General features: G+C 42.3%; 1 protein-coding gene and 1 non-coding gene across 5 annotated transcripts in view; both read right to left on the reverse strand.

The window, feature by feature from the left end:
• Positions 1-20,559, reverse strand: part of LOC133948670 (ELKS/Rab6-interacting/CAST family member 1-like) — a 109,003-nt gene that overhangs the window by 13,836 nt on the left and 74,608 nt on the right. For 2 of the 4 annotated variants that reach the window (XR_009920085.1, XR_009920084.1), the window contains 4 exons: positions 15,820-15,967; positions 7,817-7,924; positions 7,432-7,509; positions 2,181-2,321 (listed from right to left, as the gene is read on the reverse strand). Coding sequence is in view for 2 of the 4 variants with exons in the window: in XM_062382583.1 (XP_062238567.1) it covers positions 2,136-2,321; positions 7,817-7,924; positions 15,820-15,967 (442 nt within the window). In the remaining 2 variants the exon portion in view is untranslated. Of the gene's footprint in view, positions 1-2,135; positions 2,322-7,431; positions 7,510-7,816; positions 7,925-15,819; positions 15,968-20,559 lie in introns of those variants that run through there. The other 2 variants (XM_062382583.1, XM_062382582.1) reach the window with 1 other exon arrangement.
• Positions 11,367-11,439, reverse strand: trnak-cuu (transfer RNA lysine (anticodon CUU)). The gene has a single exon. It is a non-coding gene; the product is annotated as a tRNA-Lys (tRNA).

The raw sequence follows: 20,559 nt of genomic DNA on the forward strand, positions 1-20,559 counted from the left end.
GGAAGTACCTCAAAGCACCTCTTTAGTTGTTTCCATTTGCTTCTAATGTCTGGCTAAAATTGGGGTGAAAAAACCCAGGCAGATCGTAACATGGAGAATATTGGAAGACACTGCCAAACCTGGGTAAGTAGATATATCAGGTCCAGTCCGCGCAAGGACAACCTCAACAGTAATGGCAGACGCAATGTTTTCAGTAATGGAAGAGTTGGATTTAACACTGCAGTGAAACAAACGTGCAGAAAACAAGAAAAACAAGTGAGAGGTTCAAAAACACTGCAGTGTGCCCTGACTGCGGTTAACAGTTGCGCAAAATGCAGGTGATTTGTGGTGGAATAGCGAACACACTCTTTTTAAGATCAGTTGTAAATTTGACTTGGATGTGGCCACGAGCACAGTTTGGTGCAAATGTCTTCAGTGTCTCTAAAATGTTTTCATAAATATAAAGGCAGGAACAAAATACTGCAGGCCACTCAGCTGGCCGTCGACAAGCATTCAATCTTGTTAGATAAGCTTTCACGGCTGTCCACAAAAATCAGGGCTAATTCAGAGTGTGTTTTTCTTTGGGAAAACCACCGCACCACAGAACACGGTCGGCTTTTCATTTCGGGGAAAAACCGGCTGATGATGAAAAATACGCGTAGTAATCGTCTGCCCATGAAAGTCACCAGGACCATTTCTCTGTGCCTTTAATGTACACAATGATAAATGACAACTTAACTCTCTGCATTCAGAGTTTATTTAAAGTGACACCGAACCGCGCAGCGCCGTATCTGAAGCACTCATGCTAAACAGAGACATTCTGCAGCATTAAGACACACAATAGGGCTTTCAGCAGGAAACTAGCCCCGCTGTACCCTACCCACACACTCTGTCACATTGCTCCGAGAACGCGTGTGTGTGTCTAGAGTTACCGATTTTCAATGTATACCACATGTAGCCACCATCGCCTGATATGTTTTCAATAAGGAGGTAAGGACAGACAGAGACATAGGAAGTGGAAGGCAGCAGAACATTTTTTTTAAATTTAATATACACTGTTTATATTCAGTACCTGAAAACACAAGTTGTTACCATGAAGGTAGAGCAACAGCGAAGCCAAAGTGTTTTCAACTTTCTCCAACGCTCACCTTTTTCTTTCCCTATCCTCATTTCACTTCTCTTTTCTCTCTCCTCTTCAGATGACAACTCTATCAACAGTAAGACAAATACACTCTTCTCTCCCCTACTCGCTCTGTACGTGAACAGACCAGCCTCCTGCTGCCAAAAGCTCGGAGCAGAGTTTACTCCCTGCAAAAGAAAATGTCTGAGACAGTATTTGTTCGGCTGCCAGGCGCTTGTCGTCAGGTGACCCACTGGAGTAAATCTTTTCAATAATGTCAAAAGCAGAGCCAAAAATCTGCCAGGCTGACCATTGTGTGCCCAACTTCTACGAATACATCCACACAATTACAGACACACACACACACGCACGTACACACACACACAATGAGACGCGCACAAACGCCAGGGACAAGTAGGCATAAAGAAATACTCACAGGCAGGTTTTAGAAATTGATAAATGAGGACTGACAAAATGTCCTTCAATTTTTCCCAAATCGTTTCAAACATAGAGCATATTCCCTCCACAGACGCACACACATTCTCACACTGTTAATAGATAAATACTAATAATAAACTTTATTTAAACAGCACTTTTCAGTCCAAAGTTACCAAGTGCTTCACAAAGTTAAACTAAATAAAATATGAGAGGACAGAGGCAAATAAAATCATTTTGATCATGGGGGGTATCATGGACAACCTCTCTCCACCTCTTCCCACAATGCAAAAGGTCAGCCGAAATATTCCTGATATGGTTGCCGCCATTTTGCACTTGTGATGCTGTTTGGTGCCAGAATCTACGTGGCAGTGATCATGGTGCAGAGCCATGGTATCAATCAGGATGTTTCAACCGATTTATGGCATCCAACAAATGAAAAATGATATGAAAACAGTGAGATAAGATCTAAAACTTGTACTTTGGCATTTATATTTTGGTCCATGTCCCATCACCTTACATGGAGGAGGCAGGGTGTATGACCTATCATCACAGGATTTCAGACACACACAACTCAAACTGATAAAATCACATGTCCTACCTGTTCCCGTGTCATGCTGCGCAGCTGCGTGTGCCAGGTGGCGGAGTCTGAGCGGTGATAGGAGGGGGGCGGGGCAAAGTCCTGCAATATGATTGGGTCCCGCTCCTGACACAGTGAGGTCAGGTGACTGATGTACAGCTTCAGTTTGCTGCGATTCTGATTGAGATCCAGGAGGGGAGAGAGAATCTGAGGGAGGAAGGAAAACGTGTTGATCTTTTTATTCCATTTTATTGAAAAAGGAAATATAACATGAACAATTAAACAAAAGAATAAATAAAGGAAAACAGTTGGGAGTGATGATTCAGAGACAGAAATGAGGCAGAGTGAGTGACAATGAAAGCTTAGTGATGTTTTTTAAAATGATAATTATTATTAATTTTGATTGGATGTCCCCTTTCCACATACAGTGAAATGAAAACAGACGGAGAAGTTTGTTGGTACATTTCCATAAACACTACAAACCTGAACACCAACAATTCCAGTAATGGGTTCTCGTGAATGCTTTGCTGTGTTTACCCAAAAGTCCCTGGTTAATTATTATTATCCAGATTTCCACGCACTGGCACAATTCTTCTGATTTCCTTTGAGGAACCTGTTGACTAATGTAGGCTGAAGCTTTTAAAACACTGTTCTATGACCACAAACACAATTGTTAAAGTATTTTGAAACAACCATGTTTTCAAGAATTGATCATAATGCAGTCAACTACTGCATGAGCAAAACAGATATATACACATTTTTGGGGTACTAGACAAGACCCCCCAAGAGATGTGCGTGTGCGCGCACACACCCACACACACAGACACACAGATAAGACATGCAGACGCACCACTCTCCTTGGGGAATAGCATGATTTAAGTGCAGAGGAAGGGGAAGCATGTTAAGAGGGCTGATAGTGTGTGTGTGTTGGTAAAGTATATTTAATCCCAGCTGTGTCTGTCCACACCTTGCGCTTTGTGCTCATCGTCACTCAGCATACACATAACACACACACACACGGGCACACACACGCACAAACACACATTTCAGGACTCTTTCACTCAGCGCAGGAACATCATTGTCTCTCTCACTGCTTCTTCTCTTCAAGAATTGCAAATATTCAGGTAATGTTGTCTCATGTCCTGATTTGACTTTAATCCTGATTGATTCAACTTAGACACAATGTTGTGAGGTTGATTCATTTGATATGATACTTATTTCTTACACTTGCAGGACACATCAAGTATTGCATTGATCGTGAGTTGAAATACAGCTTTTCTGTTGATATAGTCGGACAATTAATGAGCCTGGTATGAAAAACCACTAGTCAATGGTATTTAACCATAGCAACCACACTGATGCCTCACAGCACATTAACTCTATACTGAAATGAAACATGCATGGGATTCTAAGTGCTCATACACGGTTGCATGTTGGATATATAAGTGAGTGATGTGATCACACCTATGATCCCCTACACACAGCTGTTATATAGCTTCTAGATCTGAAATCCTGCCTCAGCCGTCACAACAGTGAAAACACAAGGAGCAGATTTTGATAATATTTGAAATAAAACTCCACATATGATTCCAAACCTTCATTATTCAGCGACTCGTGTTTGACTATCTTGACAAACAAATGAAAAGAAGTAGATGTGGGCGGTTTTGTGGGGAAGAGGAAAGGAAAACTCTTTTCTGCTCTCTCGTCTCTCTGGCAGCAAAAAAATGAAAGTTGAAGGTAAAGTGAAAGTAAATCAAAGGAACTGTCACTTCTGATTCTGAGCCTTATTTACTGGGAGCATGACACACACACACACACACACACACACACTCACACACACATACAAGTACACACACACGAACTTGGCGTAATTTCTTTTACCAGACCACCTCCACCAGCGTTGCTACCCAACCTTCTTGGCTCACAACTACTCGTTTCTCACACGAACAGACGCTGAATATATAAGTGTTTATACATAATATGTGTGAGTGCACACACCAATATAGTACAAGGCGGCCCGATAAACACACTGTGGCAGAAACACAATCACACACACACACATTCTCACACATGAGGTCGTTATCAGAGTTGTAAATAGCTCTAGTTACAGTATTTTCCAGTGAGGACCTGCCAGTAGTTTACAGTCCATTACGCAATACATTACTGAACATTTCCCACCGGAGGAGCGAGGGAGGTAGACACGGGAAAAAGAGAAAGAAAGTGAGGCTTCAGGTACCCTGCACATTTCGCATTTCAAACCATTTCTGTTGCAGTATGTAATGATGGGTGCTGGCAGTCGCAACGCAACAATGGCATTATCTCTCCAAGACCGTTGTGTAATATACGACAATATGTGCAAACACATCTCAGAATGAGGCTTTGGCGCTCTAAAAAAAAACATACCCTGACATGTGTGCAACAGCTGTTTTCTCACAGCACGCTCTAATCCGGACTATGCTGTCAAAAAGCTTTAAAAGAGAATCACTGTCCACACTTTCCAGACCTGCAGCGGAGCTCCGCGGATCAAATGCGAGACAAATGAGAAGCAGGGAGAAGGCACGGAAGGAATGATGGCGATACAAAGAAGACCTTTGCACAGAAGTAACAACACCCGTGCTTTCGTTTCCTTTTTTGGCAAAATGGCAAATAATGTTACAAAATGTCTGGATTTACAATCGTAATAACAACGTGACATACGAACAAAACACTGACCTCTGGAAGTCTTTGCAGGTTCTTTGAATTTACTGGCTTTATTAAGGTGTACAGTACGTGCATGTGCCTACATGATTTTATTGCATTACACAACCTGCAATGGTCAATGTATGCAGTGTGTGTGTGTTTAATGAGTCCACAGTGTTTTCCAATGCCTTACTGTACTATGAAACAATCCCACAGGACACATAATGTTATATAGCGCTCTGTATGTGTGTGTGTCTTTATTATCCTCCCACGACTGCCTACCAGACTCTTACTGTACTATGAAACAACTCCAAAGAGAGACATTTAGCTGGCCCCACTGACTGGCTGCATTTTGAAAAAAGCCGTCTATGGCTACATTATACGGCGAAGTCAGGATTTTTCTTCCTCCGCGGATCCCTCTGAGACGCACATGCACAGAAGCACAAATATATTTATTTGACCAGGAGCAGCATGGATAGAGGGTTGGATTTCAATGCAGAGCACGTTGTCAGTGCTGGAGACGTGCGTGCTGATGCGCTGTGACTAATAAACACTTGGTTATTGAGGGATCTCCATCTCTCGAATAAAAACTCTTTGATGTAAAATACACATCTACAAAGCCTCAGAGGAGGACTTAAAAAGGCATTTCATTTACAATACATTACTCTGCAGAGGGATGAGATCAGACCGTAGTTGTGCACGGCAGCTTATGTGAAACACTTGATTGATCAGGTGAAATCTGCAACTATTTTGCTAATCATGTTGCATTTGCTGCTTTTCTCTGTCCATGTTAATGTAAACTGAATATTTTCAGGTTTTTAACTAAAAGATGAGAGAAGAAACACATATTCTTTAAGACATCCCTGTACCTTATGGTCAAGGAAAGTGTTCCCCTTTCATATGTGCAGAGCAACTTACTGACTTCTGATATCTTTTGTGTAAAAAGTGACAGCGTTCATTCATGTTGAGTCATTTTAACTATCCAAAATCTCACAAACCAGAAAGTCGAGTTACACCTCTTCCCTGTCTTTTCCTACTGATGCATCTAAAATCACTCAAGACCATTACAAATGCAAAACACCATTAAAAAAAGCCTCGACAAGGCTTCATGTGTTCTGCTGTGTTTCTCTGTTGCAGTTGTTCCTGAAGCATTTAATTCTCCAACTGCAGCACAGGATCCTCTTATGGAACGAGTCACAGCCATTCACTGTTCTGATGTAATGTGCTGTGGCGAGGTTCCCCACCTCACACACACTGAGGCGAAAGTGTGCCTGTGCATGAGTTTGTGCAGCCACTCGTGAGATGTGCGTGTGTGTGTGTGTGTGTGTGTGTGTGTGTGTGTGCATGTCCGGCTGGCCTGTCTCTCTCAGCAGGGAGGTGCTACCGCTAATTAATAACCAGGGATGTGCTGGTGAACCTTTGGGCTTTAAGCATCCCAGTGGGAATTCCCAGTGGAGGAGCTTAGGGTGCGCTAAAAGCAGCATGTGCTGCTCATATGTGCTGCCTCCACTGTTTCCAATGAATACCACCCTGTTCATAACCCTGTTAAGTACAAACTCACATAACTTATCGATACAGCACATCTTCTCAAAGTTAATGCAACCTTTGAATGAAGTTTTATCAAGATATTTAAAGGGCAAGTGACTAATCGGAACTCTCCGCAAGTTTCAATGTAGAAAATTGTTAAAAAATTGTTTAATGCATTGGAAATACAAAAGAACTAAGAGCTAAAGGAAAAATGTCTCGTTCTGAAACACATTGCATTCCTCATTAGACGTATTATTGATTGATTTGCTGCCGTGTGTTTTTTATTCTTGCTTGACCTGAAGGTTGTCATGCATGTGCGATTAATGACCTCTGGGCCTGAAAAATACTGAAATCCCCTGTTGTGCGATTTTAAAAGAACACTACAGGGCAAAGGGTCAAAGGTAATAAACCCTTGCTTTTTATCATGCTTTAAAAAATCTTTTTAACTTCACAGTTTGCCAGGGGAGCAGCTTTCTTAAATCATCCGCTACGTCACTCACACAAAGAAGGTTGAGAAACGATGAGGGTCATGCAACGATCTCAAGCATCAAGACCAACACATGAGGTTTCCAAGAAGAGAAGATGATGTTGCACAGGAGGATCAACATAAAAGATGAAAATATTTAAAGAATAAATATGACAAAAAGCACATGTCCAGGTTAATCATCAGAGTAATTAAAAATGATTCAAGTATAAAAAAATAAGAGCAAGAGCAGGAGGAAACTTTTGAAAAAGTAAAGGTGACAATGAACAGAATGGATATTTAATCAAACATGTTCCATAACATGAGATTTGGAAATATTCCTGCTTTGCCAATGAGACCAGCTCCTTCAGGAGCAAGAAAATCAATAGTGCGAATGAAAGTTTGTTCTTGGGAAAAGAGAAAACGCAAAGAAGAAGAAGAAATATGGCAGAAATGGAACAGCTTCAAGACTCATGTTTGAATGATGGGAGAAAATAATGAACATAACGATCAACAAAAGAAGAGAAACGATTGATTCACGAAACCAGAACGACCACCAACTCACGGATGAAACAAAAGCAAGAAAGACGACGGACCAATGACACGATGAACACAACATGACTGGATCCAGATAAAGAGGACGCTCACCCTTCTGTACAAAATGGTTGACCGAAGAAAAGAAAGAAGGCATATGATTGGCTAGGCCCAAATGCCCTCCTCATCGTCCTATTAGTGAGTTCAGAGAAATCAGGAAGTTAGTAGGTAAGCACAGAAACCTTGTTAAAGTAAGTAACTTGAAAAAATGTCTAAGATAAAGAGAAAAAGGTAATGTTAGTCCCACAATTGGAAATGGGACTTAATGTCACTGTCTTTCACTTGAAATAGACTAATAGAAACAATTAAAGACGTTACTTTAGAGCAAGCTTTCATCCACATTAGGGTGAAGATATTAGTTTGAAGGGTTGTGAGGGATCTGGAATCATTTGCAGATTTGTCCCAGCTGAAGGCTCATGTTCCAGGTTAGAGTTCTCACCTGGTCAGGGGAGGGTTTGTGATTGTTGGGCAGCTCTGCGTTTGGAGACGAGACCTTCAGGTGCTCGTCCTCGTAGTTGTCCGCCATCAGCTTCATCCGGTTCTGAGTCTACAGAGAACAAAACAAGTGACAAACATTTAGATCAGAGACAGTGAGACAAGATTTGACATGATTCAGCAACAGCAAATAACATTTGTGTTTTAGAAAAAAAAAACAACACAATGAAGTGTATGTGGGTGTTTGCTTTTTGTGTGTTTGTGTGATAAGAGGAAAACCCGCTCACTGAATTCCTCCAGGAGTTAATTTGCAGAGAGGAAGATGAGAGGAGAGTTTTGGACGACCGCCAGGAGCTTTGGCTTCACTAAGACATTTTTTATATGTGAGTGTGTGCTTGAAGGTGTGTGTGTGTGTCTGTGTGTGTGTGTGCGTGTGTGTGTGCGTCCGAGAGGGAAAGCGAGAGGGAGAGAAAGAAAGAAACAGAAAATGGACAACAATAAAAAGACAAAAAGAAATCTGTGCTGTGTTTGTCTTTTATGATAATAACACACACACACACACACACAACTTGACATGCCACCTGTTGGGCTGCTTGTTAACTGGTGCAGAAAAATAACAGGCTTGTTAACTTGTCTCTTGGGGGGAGATCCATGAGGGCTTGGACAAACATTACGCTACACACACACACACACTTGAAAATCACTTAATATGCTCTACGCACAAGCACAAATACACACTCTTTCTGCCTGTCTTTGCTCCATCATTCTCATCTCTCCCCTCTTTGCTCTGCTGTCATCTCTTTGTTCTCCTCCATACTGTTCTTCATCCTCTCCTCCTTTCCTCTCCACTCCTCTCCTCGTCTCTCCCTCCATCTATTACTCATGTTAAAGTTATACTTCAGTCGTGATACACAAAGCTTCGAAAGAGCGAGGGAGTGAGAGGGAGAAGGTGAGGGAGGGAGTCAGTCTAAATCTGTCTTGTACGATCTAAATCCCCTTAGTCTCTCGCTGAGCCCTGCGAGGACGAGGGGCTTAAGAAGGCCAGACTGAGGCTCTGTGTGTGTGTGTGTGTGTGTGTGTGTGTTTGACAGAACGTGAAAGAAATATGTGAATGCCAACTTTTACTTGTAATTGTTTGAAAGCTAAATGAATGGTGCTAGAAACAGGTTCCACTCGGTGTGTACGTGGAACCAGCACGTACAGTATGTGTGTGTGTGTGTGTGTGTCTGTGTACAAAAGTTAAGCTGACGAGAGCCTCCCCTGGCGAGCGCACACACACATTTCACTTTTTCATTTTCTGCTTGATGCTATAAAATAAATACACACATCGCTTTCAAACAAACACAGAAAATAAAAAAGTTCAACTTGAGACCATGTAAGTACAGACTGAGGAGTCCCCGCTGCACCTGCAGACACACACAAACACACCCACACCCTTGCTGTGGAGTGATTTTTTGTCTCTGTCCGTCTCTTCAGTCTTTCCACTGGTTTACCAACAGCAGCAGTATAAGAATGTCCAGAAGAAAATATTTTTACTTTGGAAAAACGAGGTACAGATAATATTTCAAAACAAAAGCATCGGTTCACCTTTGTTCTTCTTAGAGCCAAAGTTCACTTTTCAACCTGTGTCCCCGGGTCTCATTTTTCCAGTGTGAGTATTTCAGAGATGCCTGAGGCTCCATGAAGTTCACTGTGAACTCTCTGTGTAACGTTATACTGTGACAGACTGTGGTAATTCAAATCCACTTGCAAATTTGACTTTATGGACTTTGTTTGCCTTGGCTGAAGCTGCAGACGCAAAACGTCAGATCAGTGCTCTCTTTGGTTACGATGCAAATTTGCATGATCGGACAATTAATTTGAATGTGATTATTATCATATTATTATATTATATTTCCAGAATTGTAGACGGCATGCTCAAACAGACTACACGCAGTGTTTCTCTTGTGCAAGCTGATGGGTGATTTTGCATTTTAAAACCATTGAAGTGGAAGACTTGTTTAGAACTGCATCGACTGCTATAGGTGGACAAGTCCAAAGCCCAAAACATATTGGCTTAATGTGGGGCTCAATATATTGTGAAATCTCATGAATGTGTGACATCACAGAATGTATGCAAACCCACATTCACTTCGAGTCTGAGTGATCAGGTGTCATATTCATCTTGGATGTTCCAACAGAGGGTCAGAACAAGTCAAAGACATTAATATACCTCCTCTCAAAAGCTGTGTCGCCCAACGTGGGGCTCGAACCCACGACCCTGAGATTAAGAGTCTCATGCTCTACCGACTGAGCACCGCTAGCCGGGCTATAATAATCCCATAGAGGCGTGGTTAAAGTCTTCTCTTAACATGCTCGTAACTCATACCGGCATCAAAGAGTAATGCTTCTGGTTTAGGACAAGTGGGTGATAGGTACTTAAGTTATGTGTTTAAGTGTATTTCAGGCACTGGATTTTGTGTCAACACATGTAGAACTATGTTGGAAGAGCAGGTCACTATGCTGTGAACTGTCCATGACATTTGGAAAGACGGTTTCAAATGGAGCCAGAGACCAAAGGTCAACCAACGTACCCAAGATTAGAATTTTTAACAATTGGGCTAGCTAAACAACACAAATCACATGTTTGCCTCAAACATTCCCCTTCACTTCATCTTCTGATCCGTTCTTTGTATTTTCCTCCTCATCCTCTCTTTTCGAAACACATTTTTGGCACTGATTTTGGTTGATGAATGTCTGATGAAATCCGGCATAAATAACACATAAAGCCTTGGACAAATGTGTTGGAGTGAGAAAGATAGAAATATAGGACAGAGACACAGACATAATTAAAAAGAAAATAGAGTTTAGTTCAAGAGGATAAGCTGTGATGACAGTGTGTCTGATCTCTGATCTCTATAAAACAGCCTTACTACATCTAAATCTCTCAACCCTTCTGCAAACACGCCGTCTTTTCTTTGTCTCCTCCTCTCTTCCTCCACATCTTAGAGCTCTTTTTTTCTGAATAATCCCTAAAGTTTCTCCCTTCTCCCTCTTCCTCTCTTTATCTCTCTTGTCTCTCATACACAGTACTCACTATGATTAAGATTCTGTCTCATACCTAACACTCCACTCCTTTGTCTCTCGTCCTCCCTTTCTTTAAAGAAATATTTTTCATGTTGATTTTAAGACTATCTCTCCTCAGCAGACACAGTATCTCATTTATTTTTCTCTCTCTCTCTCTCTCTCTCTCTCTCTCTCTCTCTAATTCCCTCTCCTGTTCTATTCCTCTCTACAAAATGTCCTTATTCCCATATATTTCCTTAAAGTCCCCTTTTCTCATTGTTCCTTGCTAGTTTGCTAGTTTCTTTTGTATGTTAGTTTTTTCGTCATGGTTTTGTCCCGTGTTGATGTTTTGTGTATAATTTCTGCAGCAGAAGTTTTACATTGTGCATGATGCCTTTGTCTCATTGGTATGAATGCATCTGACACCATCAATATCCTCCTAAGTTTTTTCATTTGCAAAGTCAATATATCCAAACCCAGTTACTTCCAATTCAATTCAAAAGTTGTGTCGCCCAACGTGGGGCTCGAACCCACGACCCTGAGATTAAGAGTCTCATGCTCTACCGACTGAGCTAGCCGGGCCACATGCCTACCCTTAAAAGGGGGTCAAATCTTATAAATGAGTTATAACCACACGCCTGTTAAGCCTATTGATGAATTATAGCAATGGGCTTTAAGAGAAATGGTACACCTTTTAGGATGAGTTTGAACAAACTGTATGACCCCTTGTCGATCCGTTAGCCAGCAAGCTAACTATCTTACTAAATGGCACTTAGAAAGCAGTTAGCAGCCTCGTTAGCTGGAGGAACTTTATTTTCCTCTTCGTTGAATGAAATGATGGACGGTCCTGAGAACAATATGCCAGGGAGGGTGAAAGTGAGGGGAGGAGAAGGAGGGAAAGAGAAAGAGGAGAACAAAGAGAAATGCCAGAAGAAGAAAATTAACGCCTCTTCCTCCTCCTTCTCTCTGTCCTATTCTATTTCCCCCGTCCAGCCTTTCTTTACATCTTCCCCTTTTCTCTAATTGTCGGGAACGCTGACCTCAGCTCGCTTGTTTCCATGCCAACTATCTCACTTTATCTAATCATCACACCATTATTTCTTCTCCCGCTCCCTCATTGTTCACCTCTCATTCTTCTCCCTAACCCCCACACCTCCCCCCTCCTTACTGTGGCTCCGCTGTTACCCGCAGACAACGTAGAGAATGAGAAACAAATGAGGAAGGGGGGGGAACTGCTGAGTCATACCTAGCAGAAAATGATTTCATCGTTACAAGGCTCCGGGGGATATTAGATGAGTATATTGTTTCGTCTCTCCCTCCAGCAGTGAAAGAGGAACCTTTGTTGATATCTGTGGAATTATCAATAATGAAAAAGTTGCTGAGTCATGGCTGGACAAGAACTATTTCATCACGAGCAAAAATTTGAATTGCTTTCTTTTCCAGTTTCACCGACAAAAGCAGAAAGTTGTTGATAAGTGGGAAATTAAAAATGACAGTGAAAAGTGTCAGAGCTGAGCGCTGAGAGGGGATGTTTCATTTTGAGACGTCTCTGAGGAGCAATAAATTAGATTAGAGTCACATTTTTTTCACTTTTGCCAGTAACTGGAGAGGTCATGAGAATAATAAACAAATATTGAAGAACCCTAAAGTTTTCCATGAGGGGGTAGGTGGGGCAGGGCAACAAAACCACCCCCCATTAAAATCCCTAAATAAGCAATGGAAAACATTACAAAAATATACTATTTTCAAGTGCATTTAATCTATAAAATAAATAATTTGAAAATGTCGAACCAAAGCAGCCTTAGAGTTTCCCAACTAAAATGGGTCAGCAGTGTTTCCAAACCTCTACATTGCAGGTGCTCGAAACCTTTATAACTATGGCAGTAAGTAGAACACAAACCTTCGCAAAGGCCCATCGCCCCCTTGAATTCAATCAGACTGCACCAATTTGCACACAGTCATAGATACCAACCAAAAAATAGGCCGGGTTGAAAACATAACCTCCTTGTGGAGGTAACTAAAACATAGAAGTGCGCAAGTCTGGCCATATTTTATGTAAACCTGCTTTTTGGATCTGTGACGAACGGCTAGTTTACTGTTCCCTGTCTGCTTTGTGAGATTTGTCTTTCGGTAATGTTGGGTAAGAGTGCTGTGGGTTTGGTAAGAATAATATGGAAGCATGAAAGTCTTTAGAAGTGTCCATATAACAGCCAGGCCTCACACAGGTGGGGATGAATGGCTGCAGCCACACATACACCACCTGTAAATGTTAACCACATGTGTCTGCTGCAAGAGGGGCAGACACATTCACCCCCCCACCCAACCCCCTTCTCTTGCCCCACTTGTTCCATTTCATGAATTATTACAGTCCCTCCCTCCCTCCCCGCTTGGCTTTTACACTCTCTTCAACACAATATTCTCTCTCTCATGCTTTCTCATGGTTTTAGTCTCCGTCTCTTCACAACACTGTTGCAGAAAATAAAAAACAAGTATCAAAGTGAGGACAAGGCAGACGGTGAGAAAGACATGAGGAGCAGCGTGAGGAGAGCTGAGGTCACCTTGATCTACAGCATCCTGCCGACACTTCAGCTTCAGGGCCGAAGGTCGACACGCAGGAAACACTTTGAGGGTCAAACACCTATTCTGTAACACACATGTTTTTATATTTATCTAGTATAAATGCTGCAAATGTAGAGATTTCCTTTGGGAGGATCCATCGTTTTTTTCTGTCTCTTCTAGCTTAAGGTGGAAATCTGTCATAATACAGAACACACTGCAACAACACAATACTGTACTGATAAAATAACTCATTCATTACATCCCTGGTTATATGAAAACACTAGATGGGTCAATCAGCGTTTATTTGTTTACTTAGCAGGATAACGCAAAAACTACTGGATGGATTTCCTTTCTTGATGAAACTATGGGTCAGGGCAGAACCCATTAAAGTTTGGTGCAGATCCAGAGCAAGAAGCAGATCTAGGATTGTCTCATCTAAGATAGGGTTTTTTGCAACTTTTTGGGGGGGTTTCTAAGGAAATAATTCTGCACCATAACTCACCGTCATGTTCTGAAGGCAAATTCAGAGCAGACCTGAGACGTCAGCAGCTCGTGCAGGAGCCATCAATTCAACACTCAGCGTGAACTTTGATTGACTGACAAGTGATGGCCGTCGAACAGCCACTTACAAAGAAACTTAAAAAACAGCAGTGTTGATTGTGCATGAAATGGATACAAGAGAAAAACTTTTATGATAGTGGAAAAGTAGGTTGCTAACTCATACATAATTAATTTTAAATGATTTCTTCCCGTTTACAGTTGACGTATTTGGTCCTATGGCAACCAGAGTACATGCAACAATATTCTCTTTCAATTTCATATCACAACGCTGTCTGGGCCCGTCTGCCAGGCAGGTTATCAGTGGTTCAGAGTGTGTGTGTGTGTCACGCTGAATGAGCCAGCTAAAAATACTACATCAGCTTCAGCTCACTGTAAGATTAGACTGAACACACACAACCACTCACACAGGGGAATATTGAGGAAGTCCCTGCTGTGATCCATCATTGAGGGACAAAAAATTATGACGCCTCAGACAGAGAGAGGAACCAAGACGAGAGCAGAACCACTCGCACCCTCGCAATCGCACACACTCACGACACACTCAAACCGACACATTCGCACAGAGCAGCAGACAGTGGAGTCTCTGTGTTGTCAGTAACCACCTCTGAGACCCTGAAGTGTCATAAATGACTTCAAACAGGATGAACAGGGTGACGACGGGATGAGGGAAGAAGAGAGAGCGGAGTGATGCATGTTATAATGACTTCATTTGACACAACACTCACTGGTTCACTCTTAAACCCCAGTTCAAACACTCTCTGGCTGCTTACACACAGATTAAGCTCTTTCTTGCACGAGCCACATTCATCTAACTGAGGCCTTGTGAGCTTTTTCCACCCATTAAGTGGATTTTTGGCAAAAATCACGCACTGGAAATCTCGTGCAACAACAGAGGTGCTAGATGTTATCTAATTCAGCAGCTCTGAGGATGAAAACAGCCCTTCAAATTCAGAGTTAAAATCAAACAAGTAAAAAGTTCTGCAGTCACTCTTTAGTTTGGATTTATTGTGTGGCATAATCATGTCAGCGTGTTTGGCAATTTTTGTTCCCATGCACGTACAGGAGGTGGAAAACAAACTGAATGTACCCCCAGTTTTAACACGTTAAGGGAGAAAGCAAATTCTAAGGTAACAGTATAAGCTACTATAAGTGCATGTTAAATTTGTGTACATGTAATGCGTGGGATTGATGGAAGGATGATTAGATGAAATATAAAAAGCAGAAAGAGGCCCAGAGGAGAAAACAGTGAGGAAGAAACTCCATCGAACTCCCAGAAGGCTCATCCAATAAAGGGTTGGTTAGTTTAATAGAGCCACAAGAACCTTTACTGTGTGTGTGTGTGTGTGTGTGTGTGTGTGTGTGTGTGTGTGTGTGTGTGTGTGTGTGTGTGTGTGTGTGTGCGTGTGTGTGTGCGTGTGTGTGTGTGTGTGTGTGTGTGTGTGCGTGTGTGTGCACGTATGTGAGAGTGTGAATAAACCTCTGTGTGGAACCACAGAATAATTTGGCCGTGTTTATATCCTTGTTTTTGGCCTGGGTCAGTGTGCACATATCAGGGTGTGCACCATATTTGTGTAAGTGTATGCATACCAGGAAAGTGATGTGCACGGCCCTGTGTATTTGTTTGTGTTAGAGTATACAGTATTTGGACAGAAAACCTTTATGATGTGAACATGTACACAAATCCATATGAACAAATGCATGTTGTTTCAATAAAGACAACCAGTAACACCACAGTCCCAAGCAAGTGGCCCATTTCAAACAGGCCTGTTTAGAACAGGTGCTGCACTTTCTCATCGTCCACTTGGATGTGTGTGTTTACTAATCACTGCACAGTTATCGTACCTGCTGTTTGAGCTGCTGAACCAGACTGTCCTTCTCCCTCTTGAGAGAGGCCACCTCCTCTTGGGTTTTCTTCTTCTTGGACGAGGAGAGCTCCAGCAGGGCGATGTTGGCGTCTTTCTCACTTATTGCTGCCAGCAGCGCCTCTTGCCTGCAAAAAGAAAAATCACACATTAGAATCAACACGTTTTAATTTAGCACTGCTTTCAGACACGAATTAATTTGATATGATTACATTTGATGGGCAAAAAAACTGATGACGGCGCCATCACCTTTTTCTTGCTCACTCAGAGACACATTTTAGCATTTGTTCCCCAACAACATATTCATCCACATCTATTCTAGACAGTTTGAGATTTATTGTCCTATTTTTTTAGATTTCTGCTGCCTATGTCACCCTCTTCCTGCCACCTCCCTCGTAATGATTTGGAGACACAAAACTCCCAGGGAAGGACATCTAAGAGGAAACCAAAACTATCTGCATGGCTGGATACCAATTTGGGTGCACTTTAATGTGATGGTGAACCCATGGCGTGTCAACAAATTTAGGAAAGTCCTCTTAATTGGAGCACAGCATTGTGATTTAGAAGGATAAAATTGGTGTATTTTTGCAGAAATATGAGGACTGCTTGTGGTCAAGTATGACGCACACCATGTAATCAAGACGCCCCCAGTTCATTTATGGTGGGGATCTTATGTCATATGTATAATCTTTTCTCTTCCTTGGTTTCCCTCCACACCATCTATCCCACCATAAAAAAAAATACCAAACACATCAGTAAAAAAAAATACTAAACATTTGCATGTAGTGCAGCTTTTACTTTGTCCACCCAGCAGGGGGAATAACTAACTTTCCATTAATGTACAGACAGACACTCTAAAGTCTGCTCTTATTTATGAAATGACCAGGCAGTATATATCTGTAAGTCTTGGGGCTGAATAGATTAAACACTATCTATCTATACGAGTACACACTCTTATGTATAGACGTCTCTGGCTCGTTCTTTCCATACTCCTCTCCTGCTTGTCTCTCTCTATCTCGTCCCCCTGTCATAATGGTCGGGCTGACAGATAGATAGCATTCCATGTGGTCAGGGAGCAACAAGCCGCATCCCATCCGCCACAGATCTGGCTGAGCCGCCGCTGAGACACCCCAGGCTCTGATTTCTGAAAATTCTATCTGTTCTCCAGAGAGAGAATCTAAATCACAGCGGTTTTCCCCACAATCCCACAGAGATTAACTGGCCACACACAAACACACACACACACACACACACGCATGTACACATAGATGAGAGCATCTGAATGACGATGACATGTTGGGTGAAGTGAAGACTCACAGATTCTTTGCCGAGGCTCACTAACCACACTGTCAGTGTGCAAGTGTCCCATCATGCATCTGCACTGCTGCAGTCTTGTCAGAGGCAGCTGAACAACTTCAGACTACATCAATTCCCCGGAGATGTCTGGTCACTGTCAGACTCCTCAAAAGGCTTATTTGTGTAAGACTCTCCCAGTTTGTGAATATGAGGCCACTACTTCAAAGATGAATTATCTTGTACCTTTATATTATAACTTCCAGTATGACAGACCTTAATATTTCTATCATTTGTCAATAATAAACATTTGAAAATAAAAAATAATTGTACAACACCAAAGAAGGAAATCCCAAGAGAATTCAAGGGTTAATGGTGTTTTTGTTTCAACGAGATTGTGGGACACTGTTAACACTGTCACTATCTGCACACACATGCACATACACACAAACACACATACAAAAAAGCCAATGGAACATTCTTCTTGTTAAAGCTAACAGTGCATCCAGTTTTATACCATATCTGAGAGTTACCTGCCAGCACATGGCGCTAATAAACCCCAGTGATAAAATTATATTTATTCCAGATGCACTCGTCTCATTCGGGGCCTCTCCGTGGCGCTCCCTTCATCTCACACACTTAAAGCACTCTCTGCTCGGCCTTCTCAGCTTGCAGAGCTAAACACACGCTTACGACAAGTGGTGGTTGTGGCTACTGCTGATGCTATGTGATCATTAAAAAAAAAAAAAACATTCTTAAGTGCAGCACTCTTTAGCTAAATCTTTATTAAAGATAAGTCACCTGTCAGAGGGCACTTTAAAACATAGCATGCTCTCAGCGGTGCTGGCTGTGCATCCTCACAGTTGAAAATAACAAAAGCAACGAAGCCAGCGCTGTGAGGAGGAAACGCTCCCAGTGGATGCGCTGCGTTGGATCTGCAACTTGGCTTTCAAGTCCGTCCTTTGTGAAGCCATATAGAGAGCAAAGTAGGATAAAGGAAGGTCTGCTAACAGTAAGTGAAGAATAAAAGCTTGTCATCTCTTATCTCTTATACCCACTCGTCCCAGCAGCACCTCTGGTCTTATTTGTAGTGGTACTTATGCACTGCATATCCAAGAATGACTTATTTATTTCAGAAGTGTGATACATTTGTCTCAAGATTGTGTGTTTATAGGGTCTTTAACCATCTGATGTTAGCTTTGCATGCACTGTATTACAGACTGGACCAACAACCCACCATCACACGCTATCATCTGGCTCTTGTCTTCACAGGGAAAAGGGAACAAACATCTTCAAGTTCCAGATGGAATGACTCGGCAGGTGTCATGGATACTTATCAGCTCCAGCTCTGATGGCCAGTGATGGAAACTTGACGCCCGGTTTGACCGGTTTTGTGTGTGTGTGTTTGTAAACCATCAATTATATAAAGATGAAAGACAAGCCAGCTCCTCAGAAGGGATGTGAAATTGTCCTGATCGCCCCCTGGTGGCTGGCTATGCTATAGGTGGTGTAAAATCGGTGTAAAATGCGATTATAGAGAGTTCTTAGATGGTGGAGCTGGGGGCTACATTGGAAAATGCTGGATCATCGCAACCAGTAACGCAATGCCGTCAATCAACACGCTCGATTGACGAGTCACTGTAAAACTCCACAGAGAACTTTTACCAGTTCATTTCAAACAGGTGGTGATGGAGGTGACTGGTAAAACAGCCCCACATTTATATAGACTTTCACAGGCTATTGAAAATTTAACAAGTGTCCCTTTCAACCGCTATTCTATCCCCACTTCCCCCCCTCACTTTTTAGTCTCTCTCTAACTCATTCTCCATCAGTATCTCTCGCCAACCCTGCTTTCCTCATCTTCCTCTTCACCCCCACTCCTCCGTCATCACTCCTCCTATCTCTTCACCTCCTCTTTCCCTCCGCCTGTAAAGAAGACAAGGAGGAATTCTTTCCGTCGTCCGGCAGTCGTGTGCCATGATGTCATCGCTGTGGTGACAAGGCAGACAGTAAGCAGAAACACACAACCACGCCAGGCACCTGACCCCAACACACACACACGCAGGCTCTCGCTCCATCCTAAGACCACTTAAGGCCCCTCGCTCTATCAGAAACACTAAAGCCTGGTCTTAGATCACTCACATATTACACACACACACACACACACACACACACACACACACACACACACACACACACACACACACACACACACACACACACACACACACACACACACACACACACACACACACACACACACACACACACACACACACACACACACACACACACAGCTTCCTGTGTTGGCTGAGTTGTCTCTTTCATGTTGTAACACATAACTGCAATCTTCAGTGTGCGTGTGTGTGTGTAGGTGTGTGTCTTACAGTGATAAGTGTATGTCTCTGTTATGACAGCATGTGTTTTGTGTGTGTGTGCATGTTCACAGGTTGTCGAAGAGTATTCAGGCTTATTTCTGTGCATTTGTATGTGTAAAATTGAAGTGTGTGTGTGACTGTGTGTGTGTTAAGTAGATTCAGCGGGGTGTGACATTGGCCAGTCTCTGTCTAAGACAAACACAGAGCTATTTTAGAAATAATCCCCCCTCTCTCTGCTCTCTGTTTCCAACTGAACAAAGCAGCCCCTCCATTGTTTTTCAGTGACACTGTCTGCTCTGGTTACACAGGGGGCCGCTTGTGGGACGCCAGCGTTTACTCTCTAACCCCTGTAGGACGTGGTGCGTGTCAAGCTCAACCTCATTTTTGCAAGGGGCGGTTTTCGCGCCGCACGCTGACCTTCAGAGAAACATTTCCCCAAACGTTTTAAATGCTACATCAACGACGAGGAAGTTGTTTTCCCCCCCCCGAAACCAACTCAACCCTTTTCAGACCAATTCTGAGAGAATGATTGAGTTTTGAGGTGAGTGAAATCAGCGGGTTTCAGTTAAAAAATGCAGTTCTGCCATGATTATATTTACTTTAATCGTGAGCGATGTGAGCTTTGGTTTGCTTTAGACAAAAACAGACAGACCGAGTTGCAGGAATTTGTTATTTATCGGTTTCATTCAGTGATTAAAGGAGTCTGGATCCCACAATATCACAAGTTCTGCTGAGGGTCAGTCTTTGTACTGTGAGACACCTTTCTGGAGCTCAACGTCCCTCTGGACAATTGCTTGAATTTAATCTTTGACCGAAAACATGCTGACTCAAGGAAAGATAATTCAAGGTGTAGAGGGGTTCTTAAAAGATGACAGGAGAGGGGAGTGAGGGGAGGCCACCTGGATACAAGCTGAGGTCAGATCAACCTTAGCTGTGTCTTCTGTGGGGGATACATGATATATAAATATATAAATATATATTTTAAAAAGATGAAAACACTCAGGATTTGTCCAGAAAATCACAATAGACATTATCTTATGCAAATAAAA

Source organism: Platichthys flesus, chromosome 23, assembly GCF_949316205.1.
Source record: "Platichthys flesus chromosome 23, fPlaFle2.1, whole genome shotgun sequence".
In the NCBI taxonomy this organism is placed as follows: Eukaryota; Metazoa; Chordata; class Actinopteri; order Pleuronectiformes; family Pleuronectidae; genus Platichthys; species Platichthys flesus.